This window comes from Rhinolophus ferrumequinum, chromosome 7, assembly GCF_004115265.2.
Source record: "Rhinolophus ferrumequinum isolate MPI-CBG mRhiFer1 chromosome 7, mRhiFer1_v1.p, whole genome shotgun sequence".
Classification (NCBI taxonomy): Eukaryota; Metazoa; Chordata; class Mammalia; order Chiroptera; family Rhinolophidae; genus Rhinolophus; species Rhinolophus ferrumequinum.
The window spans coordinates 22,905,190-22,919,334 of NC_046290.1; the positions used below are offsets into that span (position 1 = coordinate 22,905,190).

Here is a 14,145-nt window from a genome sequence, read left to right on the forward strand (position 1 = left end):
GAGATTCTAGTGCTTGAAGCATGGACAGGGGGGCAAGAAAATATAAATGGTGTCCCCAGAACTGCTCTTGGGAGATTTTGTAATGCAGGAAAGAAGAGAAATGTAGCTTGAAGGGGAGACATTTCAATTTGCATAGTTCATTAGTTTGCAAAGTCCTTTTATGTCCATTACCTTACTCAAGTCCCAAGACAAATCAGCAGGTAGGAAGGGCAAGTATTGATATACCTGGGAACAAAATGAGATTCAAACGAGATTTTTAAGGCTTGCCCAAGGTCATCTATAGCAAATACGTGGAAGAACTGACTAGAATTCAGGTCATTTAGCTCTTAATCCAATGACTTTTCCACCGAGTCCAACCAGAGCATTCTAATGGGTTTGCAATACTTGCTTTGTTTTTGCTTTATTTTATTATTTATTTATTTGTTTGTTTATTATTAGTTTCAGGTGTACAAAACAACCTAATGGTTAGACATTTACATCCCCCACAAAGTGGTAACCCCAGCAGGTCGACTGCCCCTCTGACACGGTACACAGCTATTGCAATACCATTGACCATGTTCTCTATGCTGTACTTTACATCCTGTGAATATATGTATTTAAATTGTAGTTGACATTCAGTGTTATTTTGTATTAGTGGTATACAGGTCTACAGGTGAATTAGGTATCCAGCTCAGTGGTTAGGCATTTATATACTTTATGAAGTGACCCCCCCATAAGTCTAGTTGTTTGCTGTATTTGGATATTGGACACTGGAGGGCGTTGAGCGCCTTGTTGAGGGGTTTCGATCTTATCCATGGGACACGGGGGAGCCACTGAAAGGTTTTGTGCAAAGGAATGGCATGTTCAAGTCAAGGCCTGAGGGAGACAAAGCTGGCAGGGACGCACAGCATGTGCTAGTGAGACACCTCAGGGAGTAGACCTTTACGACATGGCTTCAAATTGGCTCACAGCTTAAATAAATATCGCATTGCACGCTGAGAAAATTATTTTCCTTTCAGTGCTGTGGACCCTCTTTTGTTTGTGTTAAGGAGAGACTCCCACTTTGCCTGTATCTTTTAGCAACACCCACACGCTCCCCCTCACCCCCCCCCCCCAATTCTCTATCTTCTCCCTTTTGAACAAAGAATTAGCCTCAGGCTGAGAACAGCTGCAAGCAACTGGATCTCTCTAGAACTGAGTTACATTGCTTTGTGTTCACTCTATTTCTATGACTACTTTCTAGTCCTGACAAGTAGTACTGATTCCTCATTTATTATAAGTATGGAAAGGTTTTGATCAAATACATCTAAGTGAACAAAGTCAAATTAAGGAAAAATATTAAGTCAATTCTAAGACAGTCGTTATACACATATGGGGGAAAAGTAAACATAATGAATGTGCATTCTAGTGACCAAAGTTTGGGAAATTCTTGTATCGGAGACAATTGCAATAGGAGTAATGAGGGTTTAGTCCACAACGGGATGATAGCAGTGGAAATGGAGAAGTCTCTGATAGGCAATTTTAAGGGAGTCAAAGGACGTGGGGTATTTTCTGCATCATTTCTCAGGATGCTTATGACTGCAATGACAGAAAACTTACATTGAAAAGGCTTGTGCAGCGCCGTGAATTTATCATCTCACGTACCAAGCAGCCCCAAGATAGGGTGACGTGGTTGGAGCAGTCCCATCATGACAAATGATGCTTCAGTGCAAGGAGAAAACCTCTTGTGGAGATGAAGAGCGAAGGATGAAGAGACCTTTCCTTGAAGGCACCTCCGCAAAAGATTTTACTTCAGGATTCATTGTCCTACAGTACATCCCACATCATGCATAAGCCAATCGCCACAAAGGGAAATCACGTGACCATAACTAACCTAGACTAATTAGGATTTATTCTCTGCACTAGTGATAGAGATCCTTCCCTGAAGGATGGATTTCTCAACAGCATAGAGGCTCTGTTAACAGAGATGGCTCGTAGGCGGTCACCTTTTACAACCTATACCGGTGCTTCTGAAATTCCTCACATTAACTCCTGAACAGAAGTGGGACGCTCTTGAGGCTTGTGGTTTTTTATTTTTCAAATTTTATTTGGCTCTTCTCTCCGTGTGTTGGATTAACGCAGAACGAAGTACTTCCGTTGCAAAATCAACTTCCGATTTAGTGACGCACATCGGGGGCGCAATGCGGAACGTCTGAGGAGACAAAGGAAAATGGAGCCACGATCCTCGGGGACTCAAGTGTGACTTCAAGGAAACGGACTAAACTAAGAATCCCCAAACTTGCGCTTATGGCATTTCTTGCATTTCCCTCATGGGTTGAGCTCCTTCCTCCCTAATGCTGTCCCCAGGCCATTTACCCCCCAGCCTCTTAAAATGTCTGGTATCATCAGGCTCTGCTCCTTTTTCTTTTTGTCACCTGCACGGTCCTTCCACTGTCTTCACTGAGGTCTTAGGTACCCACCTCCACTCCATTCCTACCGTCACCGAGGGTGACCTCAGTGTCTGTGTGTACCACCCAACAAACTAGCTTCTCAGTTTCTTGATGGCCACAACTCCCAGAACATACATCTTCGCTCCTCTTCATCCAGTCACACCCAAGGCCAGCGCCATGAGTCTCCTCTTCACTAGGAATAGTTCCAATTCTGATTCCCGTTACATGTGCCCTTCCCATGAAAACGTCAGTCTCCTCATCCCTCCACTGTCCTCGGATCTATCAGCACAATCAGATCTCTTCTACCCCAGCGTGGAGTGCATGGGTGATTAAACCACTCTCTCGTCTACCCCCTTACTTTGCTTGCATCTCCACTGTTCTGCTTCTGTACCCAAGCGCAACGTCCTGGCCCTGATCGAAGCTATAAGTGAACTGCTTTGCACCAACATAGGTAGTTGAGAAATGTTAAAGAAAATCAAGCTGCTGGGCAAACTGACACCACTGGATGTGCAGGTTCTCTAACTTCTGCTGGTCCCCTACATTTTTCTTGTTCTCTGTCAGCTTCCTTTCCCATACTAAACCTTTGTTATTCTCAATGTCTTTGCTTGACTCCTACGCATCTGACTCAATTTCATGGACAGTCTTGCTTCGTGCTTCTCAGAAGCTGTTAGACAATATCTTTTTATAAACTTGTTTGTTCCCACATCGGTTATTGTATCCTGGCCTGAAGGTTCAGAGAATGAGGTGTCTCTACTATTCAACTGCAATAATGTCATCTGTGCTCTTGACCTTGATACTTCCATCACCTTGACTCCAGGAAACATCCCCGCGTTCTCTTGCATCTTCAAATTCTCTTCGACCGCCCCTCCCGCAGTCTATAAGCAAGCAGGTTTCAGCTCTCACAGCCACCCAAATCCAAACCACACCAAAGAAAAATCTGTGGACTCCCCCGGGTCCCTTCTAGCTACCATACAAAGGCTATCCTCTTGTCCAAACTTTTTAAAAAGACTGGTTGATGCTTATTGGCCATCATTTTTCACTCTGCCATCCCTCTTCACGTCTTGACCCCCTGAGGCCTGGTTTCTGCCCTGACCCACCTTCTGATACCACTCTAGCTAGAGTTGCCAGTGACCTGCTTAGTGCAGAATCCAATGGCATGTTTCTCCCTTTGTCCTCCCTGGACTTCTCTGCTGCATTCGGCACTTTGGTCCATCCCTCTTCCTGACCCTCCCTACAGCCTTGTATCCATGACTCCACACTCTCCTAACTCTTGTCACACCTCTCCGCCCTTTGTTTTGTCACCAACTAAAGCACGTTTTCCTCCCCCTGCCCTTTAAATGTTGGTGCACAGGTTTCTAGACTCATCTCACTGCATTTTTCATCTAGACCCCCTGGCCCCCAGAGATGTCTTCAGTCACCACTTATATGGGGATGACTCCCGAATTGTGATCTTCCCCTCAATCCTTTCCTCTGAGCCACAGACTTGTCTGTAGAAATGGACGTCCGTAAACCCCTGAAATGGAGCATATTCAAAGCCGAACTCATTCTCACCCTCCGTCACCCAAGGTAGACGTGAGGGATTCGTCCTTGACTCCCCTGCATTCTTCATATCCGAGGCCTGTGCATTTATTTCACTTCCAGAGTCATTTTCAGAGCATCTCCTCTGTCACTACCACTACTGCTCAAGTTCAAACAGCATAATCAGCCCCCTGGACTCCCCGTCTCCAGTCTTGACTCCTCAGGCTTATCCTCTACAGAGGACATATTCAGAAATCAGACTGCCTGAGTTTGGATCCTGGTTCTGCCACTTACTAGCTGTGTGACTTGGGCAATTTACTTAACCTCTCTGTGTCTTTTTCTTCATCTGTAAAATAAGGATAACAATATTACTTACTTTATAGGCTTGTTGAGAACATTAAATGAGTCCTTACATACATAGAGTTTAGAACGGAGCCTGACAAGTAGTGAGGCTTCTTATTACCACTCACTGCGTCAAGCTGTATGCTCCAGCCACACTAGTGAGCGTGTAGCTCTTTGCATTCTGCCATATTTCTATGCATGCTTTGAGTGATTGTCTCATTGCTTAAGTCTCAGCTTAGCCAGAAAGCCTGGCCTAGGAGTCCCTTCTCATTCCCTCTATAATACGCTATTTCATAGCTATGGACGAGCTTACTATATGGTAATTTTCTGTTTGTATGTCTTTCTCTCCTGCCAGCTCCATGAAGGGAGAGACCAGGTCTTATCATTGCAACTGAGTATCCAGTATAGCAAGTGCTAATTAGCACTTAAGTGTTTGCCACATTACTAAGGAATAACTAAGCAAGTAAACTATTAATTGTTTTATATCTTTAGAAGTTGCCCATCTTAGGATTTTTAATCATTACTTTGTTTGATTTGTACAGAAAGATATTTGTGACCAGGATGAGGAAAAATCTCACCAAGTATGTCCCAGCAAAAGTGCTCGTATCAGTTTTGTGTGGTACAGTTTGATCTGGGCTGGGAGAGCTTTAAGCCTATTTGTTTCCAGGCTGAGGAGAAGTTGAGGAAAAGTTGCAGATACCAGAGAACACAGATGTTTCCTTGAGCAGAGGTGGGAGGAGTGTTGAGGGTCTAGAGCGGGTAGAAAATCTAGATCTGAGCAGGAGTGACACCTCATTCTCTGAAACTTCAGGAAAGGAGGCAAGAAATGGATGTGCGGACAGATGAATTTATATGGCGATCTTGCCTAATAGCTCCCATTTTCTCTGAGAAGTATAAGGCAAGAGTGTTCCCCAGATTAGAGTGAGATACAGGAATGGAGCAGGGAAGAATGACTGACATTTAAAATGGGAACGAAAGATGACAAACCACAAGATCAAATTAGGGGAGAAGCAGAAATGAAACTAAATCTTAAATCTCTGCCCCAGAGCCAGTCCCTGGTGAGGGATTTAGGGTTTGATGGCTTTACCAGCATTAGTAGCAGCCCATGCTCACGGGGCAGGGCCACACCATAGCCCTGACTTGGCTGTCGGGGGAACCGTTCTTGGCTTTCCCAGCAAGGGAGCACGGAGAGCTTGGTCTCCTGCGTCTCCCAACCTCAGGTGAAGGGCACTGGGAGTGGCTGATTTTGAATTCTGCATTAGGGACCGGACCGGGGTAGTTCCTCACCGCTCCTGCAGGGTCACCTGCGCCTACCAACCCCGTTAGGTTGCTCCTGGCTACAACGGCCACTCAGTTTTAGCAGGTTCAGGGGTCGCAAAGTCAGAGCCCAGGGCTCAGGTAAGAACACTAGGATTGCTCTTACAGGGGTTAGAATTAACTCACACATGAGACAAATTATTTACTGCATGACTGTTATGACTCTATTATGACCTATACTGTAAATCCTCTGGTTTATACATCTCGTGTATGCCTTGTGCCTCCTTAGCCTTTCTATCTAGTCCCCACAGAACTGCAATAACCAAACCATTTGAACACAGCGCCCCCTAGTGGCCAGAAGGCTTCATGGATACTTTCTTTTGAGAACACCTGCGAGCTATGCTTAGAGGAAGTGGGGCTTGGGTCTCTAAGAAAAGTGACCAGCATTGGGACATCAGGAAGATGCCTACATAAAGTGGTAGGTAAAGACCAACCTTTCTCTTACCTGGGAAAAAATGCCACCTCTGCCAATTATAAGCCCCATGTGTTTGCAGTCCTGGTGGATTTGATTTACTTCTTCACGGGGAAGAGGCTGGCGGCTCATCTGTAAATAAATTTAAAAAATATTCTTATTTGGTGTTTGAATAGTTAAAGACACTTCCAAGAGAAAAAATAAAAGCAACTCAAACAATGCTCTTCTCTCCCTCTTAACCCCTCTGTCTCCCTCTACAATTGAATAAAGGTATTAATTGCTTAACTGGATAGTTTTTTGGGGGCTATTAAATATTAATAATATTTATTATTGATAATATTCAATATTTGTTTTAATCCCAATTCATCCCAAATTCCCAAAGACAAAATGAAGTTGAATGCAGACAGCCAGTGAATCTTGGCTTTGCTAGGCTACCCTGGAGGCTTTGTTCTTTAATGGTTGAATTTGGAGTCTGCTTCATTTATGCAGAAATTCTCCTCAACTCTTCACTTTGTTTTGCTCGTGTGGGGAGCTCTTTCAAAGTCCAGGAAATGGCTCAGAAGTTGTACAAGGGTACAACAGCCAAGCTTCCCCTGAGCCCCAGCACGGCCTGGGCAGCTGGGGTGGGTCCATTTGTCCTTATTTTCCCTGTGTGAAGAATTTGCTTTCTCCCCCAAGACTCAGTCCTCCAGGGTTAGGAAAAGAAAGTGCTTGGGGAGCCAAGAGACTGTTTCAGGTCACTAGGAAGCTGAAGTTCGCCTGTACCTGTGGATCCAGACATGCCAGCTCCCCTGTGGTGACACTGGGCTGGGGGCTTGTGGGCTTTCTGTGTATCTCCTGTATTCTGAGTCTGTGAGTACAAGCTTCTCCCTCTCACTTAGTGGTTTCAAGTCTGACTGTGTGTCTACATTAGCCAGAAGATTTTTTAGACTGCAGGTGTTTGTGCCCCATGCCAGGCTTATCGGTTTGGAATATTTGCAGCAGGGCTTAGGCATCTGTATTTGTAAAACGCTGCTCAGGTAACTGGGCTGAGAACCACTGCTATGATCCTATCTTGAGCGCCCAGCGCTTTCACTGCAACTGGTCTCTGTTCTGGAGCACAGCTACCGTTGCTCTCCTAAGAGGGTCTAGGCTTTGCTTCTATGGAGGGGAGAGACAGTTTCCTCCTGACATGGATGGAAGGGTCACAGTAGAAACAATGGGAAGGATTTTAGAGAAATGGCAAAGAAACAATCAACAGCATCAGACATTAGAAATAAGGGGAAGAGACGGAGTCAGATTATTTTGTGGTATTGAGGGTGGGTAATTGGCAGAACAGTGAAGGGTAAGAAACAGAAGCAGTGAACTTGGGAGGAAGAACTGGTGTGGGGGGAAATGCTAAATTTAATTGTCATGTTGAGTTTGAGGTCACATTCCTCCCTGTTTACTTGGGAGATTGAAATCCATTCGCAAACAAACAAACAAACAAACAAAAAAACCCCCACAAAACCCTGTGGGTCGTTAACATCCTCACCCCAAACCATCACCCCAGCCTTTTTTCTGGCTCTTCTCTTTTATTTCTAATAGCTCTGTAGGCCACCATCTCCCTTCCTAAATAATTTCCTCCCTTCTCCATATCTGTAATTCTAAATATTCAGCCATCACTGATGTTCTTTGCCTAGTATGGCAAGAATAATAATACCAGTTCTCTTTTCCAAATGACCTCCCTCACCCGTCTAGAACTTTTGATGACCTGCTAGCGTTTTGTTTATACTCAACACGCTGGCTGGCCTGTGTGCTATCTCTCCCTGAGAATGAATGAAATGAGCTAGTGCAAATGCTTCCGACTTTAACTCCTGCTGTTTCACGAAGCCACAGACCAAACAGTAGCTCAAAACTTACCTTATCCTTCACCAGTTCTATTCCTACCATGAGGCCTTTGCCGCGGACGTCCCCGACAATTTCAAATTCATCCCGCAGTTTAGCAAACTTCAGCAACATATAGGTGCCAACTTCTTGACTGTTTTCCTGTAGATTTTCTTCTTTAATCACCTGTTGAGAGAAAGAACCCCCCCAAAAAATAAAGTTCTAAAATTCGTTAAGAAACATGGAGAAGTAAATATATATGACCTTCTTTACAGAAACTTGACCAGACAAATGGAACCTGAAGTCAAGTGTGGCCATATTGTGTCCTACAAAAAGTTTAGCTGCAAAGGGGAAAAAAGGCCGTGGTAGGGGGGATACTTTCCCCATACCATCCTCTTCAAGGGTGGGTAAGAATTTAGGAAAGAATAGAAGACATGTCTGAATGCAGGCTGCAACACAGATTCCGTAATCCTGAGGTTTAGTATTGCCTGGCTTTGCTAAGAACTAGGCTACAGTGGTGAATAAGACAAATGCTCCGAGGAAAGAAATGTCACAGATGTTTGTCCTACTGGGGCATGTTGGGCTTTGTGGGCTCCCAGACAGACAGGCTGTCATTGCCCACACGCCTCACTCTAGAGGGTCCTAGCCTCTTGAGCTGAGTGGAGCCCTGTGTGGGCCCAGAATCACGGCACCTGAAGACAAAAAAGGGTTTTCCCCTGGCACTCACAGCAGAGACCTGTGATTCTCAATAAGATACATGTAATGTACTACATTTCTATTTGGCTGATAATAATTGCACATCTCTAGTTTTGACCTTGATGTTTTTAAGATCTTTCCTGTTCACCTAAGTCCTCTCTACCGCCTTCTAAATTGGTTGAGGTGACATAGCACTTTAAAAAAAAAGTTGGCAATAGCTACAAAATGAAATAAATGACACATGTCTACCCACACTTTCTCATTTAATAATTTAATTATATTTGAAGGTACTTTTTAATTAGCAAGAGCAGCTTTTACTTACTTATTTTTTATTTAGAAATACTTTTAAATTTAAGTTTTTGAATAGATGAATCATGTGCCTGGTTCAAAAATCAGAAAGTATAATAGTGTTTGGAGGAGAATGATCTTTACTGACCCCTGCCTGCCAGCCTCCACGTCTCCCGCCCCACAAATAACTGCTGTGATTCGTTTCTTGAATAGCCTTCCAGAGAAACATTATACTTATTTAAGCAAACGCTATTATGCATATTAGCAAGGACATTTAAAAAATTATTTTCTACAAATAAAACCTCGGCAAAATCAATGGAGTGAGGCTGAACAATAGCTGAATTACCTAGCTGTAATAATGATGTAGCACTCAGTTTCTCTTTAGTCTTTTAACTTATGACAGTGCAAAAAAAAAAAAAAAAAAAAAAAGAATATATAAACAGAGCCAAAATTAAACTGAAATCAAGGGCAGCAGTTGATAACTATCCATAAAATACCCCTTAAATAACAAAGAAATTTCAGTGCTACTAGCTGGTTAGAGGAATTCTTACATTTCTCATGCATGTGAGGTTTACTATATATTTCTTATTCAGTAATTCAAGCACCAAAACCAGATCTTAAAAAAGGACAGGTGTCAGAATAATAACTGGACATCTAACTTAAATTCATGAACTAGAATTTACTCTCCTTTTTGATAATGTAATGATAGCGTTCTGATTGTGTTCTGATTGTGTTCTGATTGTGTGTGTGTGTGTGTGTGTGTGTGTGTGTGGCTTTGAAGTAGTCATTTTGCGACACGAGCGAGGTTCGTTTGGTTGCTGGGATGTACCTCGAGCACGGCTGATCCAATGGCACAAGCCATGGGGTTCCCTCCGAAGGTACTGAAGTGTAACAAGCATTTAGCCAAAGACTTGGCAACGTCTAGGGGGAGAAAATAAAGGTGGATAATGAGTGACAGACACATCATCTATAATCTCCCATCACATTTGGGTTCCATTTACTTTCATGTTGTAGGTGACATCATAGCCAATTCATTCTTCACTCACCAGATAATGGAATTTCTGGATGGAGTTTTGCCCTTCCCCCAATTCCTATGTGGTAGTCCTAACCCACAGTGTGAACGTATTTGGAGACAAGGCCTTTAGGAAAGCGTTAAGGTAAACGAGGTCATAAGGATGGTCCTAATCCAGCAGGACTGGTGTCCTCAGAAGAGGCCAGAGCTCTTTGTCTGTCTGCAGAAGAGAACATGCAAGGACACAGCACAAAGGCGGCCATCGGTAAAAGAGATCTCACCAGAAACTAATTCTTCTGGCACCTTGATCTTGGATTTCCAGCCTTTAGAACTGTGAGAAAATAAATGTCTGTGGTGTATGCGACCGAGCCTGTGGTATCTTGTTATGGTCGCCCTAACTGACTAATACAGTGGATAAGGAAAAATTGCTTATTTACTCAACGAGAAGTTTAATAAGAAAATCTTATGTGTTATGTGAACTGAAAAGTCCCTTAAAACTTGATTTATGGGAATTTACATGGAGACCTTCATTAGCTAAAATTCTATCTTTCTGTCTCTTGGGACTAAGAAGGAAATACATTAAAAAAATCACATCAAAAATTTAGTAACATAATTTCTGGATTGTCTTAGGGTTATATATTCAGTTAATTATACTTTACTTTCCATAGTACATCCATATTTTTGTACCTTTAATTATTCAGTAAAATACTGAGATATCACAAGGCACTTAAATATCTGTTAGCACCTCCAAAGTGTGGGAAACACTAATGAAACAGTTTTAAGATTTTCAACACTACATGGTTCATAAAAATGATTTTCTGTAAAACCTCACTAAAATGAAAAATTCAGTTAATTCTAATGTTCACTTCATAGAATGTTCTGACTAAGTGCGATAGTACTGTATTTGGCTGTTTTGTGGATAAGACATCAACAGAGAAAACTATCACTCTGGACCTTGAGTCTATATCTTCTTGGTGTGGCAAGACCAAGTAAAAGATTCTTTCCAGAATATGAATGGAAATTCCATGGAAATTTCAGGGTTGGCTTCAGGTTGGTTACGTGTTGGCAACGTGTGTTGGTCTTGTTTTTGTGGCACATTTCCTTTACCTCGTCAGTATGCTTGACCCTTGCTTTTCATTGTGGGGGCAGGAGAATTAGTCTTCCCTCCAGCAAGAACAAAAGGGCTGGCTTGCTTTCTTCTGCTCATGATGGGTCGGAGACAGTGATGGGAACTACACACACATTTCTGTCTGGAAGACAGACTGTTTCTCTTTTTCACTGCTTGCGAAATGCATGTGGAGCCCCCATCACTGTCCCCCACCCACACAAATTCCAATACCCATGGTTTTTTGTTTTGTTTTTTTACCATCGCTGATGCAGGAGGCTCAGAAGCAAACACAAATCACCCAGTAGTTCCTACCTGGAGTTGTCACAACTGCTGCCATGGGAAAGCCATTCGCAATCCCTTTAGCCATGGTGACAATGTCTGGCAGAACGCCGTGGGTTTGGAAGCCCCAGAAATGAGAGCCCAACCTTCCAAATCCTGTCTGCACCTGATGGAAGCAAATCCAAAATGATTGGAAATCTTTAAGAAATGCTGGTTTTTCTGACTCTCTGATCTCTTCACTTTCATCTTCCCCTTCTCCTTCTCAATGTCATCATCACAGCCACAGTCATTTCCGTCTTTGTACGATTATGGACGAAGCACTTTTTCTGTGCCTGGGCTTTTAGGCACCCAAAGCCATGTACTAGCTTTGTGTGATTCTGGATCTGCTTCTTAAGTCCTCTGAACCTATGTTAACTCTGTTAAATAGAAATATTAATAGCAATATATCTGTGAGGGCCATAGAAAGGATCATTATTATTAGCAATTATTAATAAGCATCTCCTGTGTGCAAGGCAGCAGGGGAGAAGAGTGGAGAGGCAGTGCCTGGCCAGCTGGCGGAGGCAAGGAGTTACAGTCAGTGGATCGGGGCTGTGGCACCTGCTGCCCGGCGCAGATAGGCTGGTCATACTCTTCCCTGGGACCTCCTCTTTCTCCCTGCGAGAGCCCCTTAACCCAGGCCTGAACTGAGTTGACCTCACTTGTACTGTGCATGCTGTTCCCTCTCCTTCCTGCTGCTTCATCTCACTAACTCCTCTTGTCCTTCGAAACACAATGTTTTCATCATTTGGTCTAAGAAGATTTTCCTGAGCCCCCGTAGGGCCCCTGCTCAAGGCAGCTAGACGTGCTGCCCTCAGAATCTCTCACCTTGGACTATTATCACCCGTGCACATGTCTGATGACAGGGCCAATATCTTGTTCCTCTCTCGATCTGCAACGACTAACAGAGTGCCTGATGACCATAGACGCTCAGTGTTTGCAGAGTGAACAAAGAAGTGGCAGAAGTGCCTAACTGAATAAAGCCACAGAAACATTTCCATGCAGATTTCTGCCAGAGCCTCTCTGGTGAAGGTCCCGTGATTTTTGGCTGGCTCTCAGCCCCTTGGTCTGTCTATCTATCTCTCTACACAGACACATGGCAGGTGGGGCACTGAGGTGTGAGCATTTGGAGCTGATTCTGAAATGTACTTGAAAGAGCAAGCTTCTTTCTCAGGCTTCCCTTTCACGCCCCCTGCTCTCTCCAGGGTGCTGCTGGAAAGGCGGATTTCAGGGGTTAGAATTAGATGATGGCAAACGATGTAGGAGAAGAGCTGAGACATGGGAGTCACACAGACCTGGCCTGGAATCCTGGGTCTCCTGATTCCTAGTTATGGGCCTCTGAGCGAGCTGATGAATTTGCCCAAATGAGATAATGTAGGAAGAGCTCATGGAAAAATCCATTCATTTTGTCTTCCTGCCTTCATTTTTTTACCCCATCTATCTAAGTATCATAAATAAATGGTAAAAAATCAGAAGGCTTGGATAATGCATAAAATTATGTAGGACAATAAACCATGTTTGGTCACCTGGGAAGTATCAGTTTTATAGACTCTTTCAGTAGAACAGAGAGGACTCATTCTAAGGTTCATAAGCTCAGATGTCTTCAAGGGTAAGGAGCATATCCTAGTAGAGGTGGGCCGGGTCTACGACGGTGACCAGGGCTGAGGACCACGGGTGTGCACGCCCTGCCTACAAGCAGTCAATTTCAAGTCTAACCCTAGTCCATGCCAGACCAGACTAGCAAAGACTGGCTTCCCACTTGGCCCCACAGGCAGCCAATTTTCTATCTTTGGTTCCAAAGCCCTCGTTTTAAAGAAGAGAAAAGCAAGGCTAGCTGATTCCGATGACTTGTGTAAGATCACGTGGAGGCAGCACTGGTCCTGCACTCAGGTTTTCCATCCTCTGCTCCCTCTTTTTGTGCCACCCTTTGCCTTTCTACACAACTGTTCTGTCATTGAGAGGCAGCTTGGCCAGTGGCTAGTGTGGCCTTGAGCCCGGGTTTGAGTTCTGGCTCTGTCCCTACTAACTGCAGGTGATTTACGCATCTTGGACTTAAATTCACTTCTCTATAAAATGGGAATAATATCAATGGTACTTACCTTCTAGAACGGTAAGGAGAATTAACAGTTAATTACATGCAGAGCAATATGAACAGTGCCTGCCACATAGTAAGTGCTCAGAAAGTTCCAGCTAGTTTTAGCTTTATCTAGTCGTTAGGACCACCCTCCTGAAGGTCACTTTGTGTTAGTTTCCAATTACGTTCTTGAAAGTGACAAAACCATATACCTTAGAAAATTCTGAAATCCATATTTTCTTTGAATTCTGTCTACCTTCCCTCTAATTAGTGCAACTGCGGCACCTTCACTCTGTGCTGATTCCGAAGGTTAAAGTTTATTTTTCTCACTGATGTAGTTCATTGTAAACTGAGTGAATATACTTTTCTTCTTTTTAAATAACAGACTAACTTTCTTCAGCTAGGACTTTTTGATTAGTTCATGTTCCCTAAATTTGTACCAGCAGGTTGGGGAAGGGAGGATGGGCTTGGAGGGGGAGCTGGCCCACACTTCCCCGTGCAGTGCACTGGGGGTTGTCCAGTGCCCCTGGGATAACAGAGACATGGCTGTACATGAAGACACTGCAGGTGGGAGGGGAGCGGGGAGAGCCCCATGTCTGCCATGGGGATGTTTCGTTGAGGAAAACTGTTCAGGCAAAGACGGCAGGACTGAAACTGGTGTGACACATAGAAATGCTCCCGCTGTTCTTTGTGGGTCTAACCGTGGTTAGAATCGTGATGAATGGGCCGTGATGAATGAGTTGGGAGCATTCTGGGGGCCTGACCATCATTCTCTGGCCTTTGATCCCCATTCCTATGCTCAGCAGGCAA

At 43.9% G+C, this 14,145-nt stretch overlaps 1 protein-coding gene across 2 annotated transcripts in view; it reads right to left on the reverse strand.

The window, feature by feature from the left end:
• Positions 1-416: 416 nt before the first annotated feature.
• The window catches only part of AGXT2 (alanine--glyoxylate aminotransferase 2), a 37,363-nt gene continuing 23,634 nt past the window's right edge, over positions 417-14,145 (reverse strand). Inside the window, exons 10-14 of one of the 2 annotated variants that reach the window (XM_033111009.1) lie at positions 11,259-11,391; positions 9,656-9,747; positions 7,879-8,028; positions 6,031-6,129; positions 418-2,170 (exon numbers count right to left, since the gene is read on the reverse strand). In XM_033111009.1, the coding sequence (XP_032966900.1) occupies positions 2,063-2,170; positions 6,031-6,129; positions 7,879-8,028; positions 9,656-9,747; positions 11,259-11,391 (582 nt within the window). In that variant the 3' untranslated portion in view covers positions 418-2,062. Of the gene's footprint in view, positions 2,171-6,030; positions 6,130-7,878; positions 8,029-9,655; positions 9,748-11,258; positions 11,392-14,145 lie in introns of both variants that reach the window. The other variant, XM_033111010.1, reaches the window with a different exon arrangement.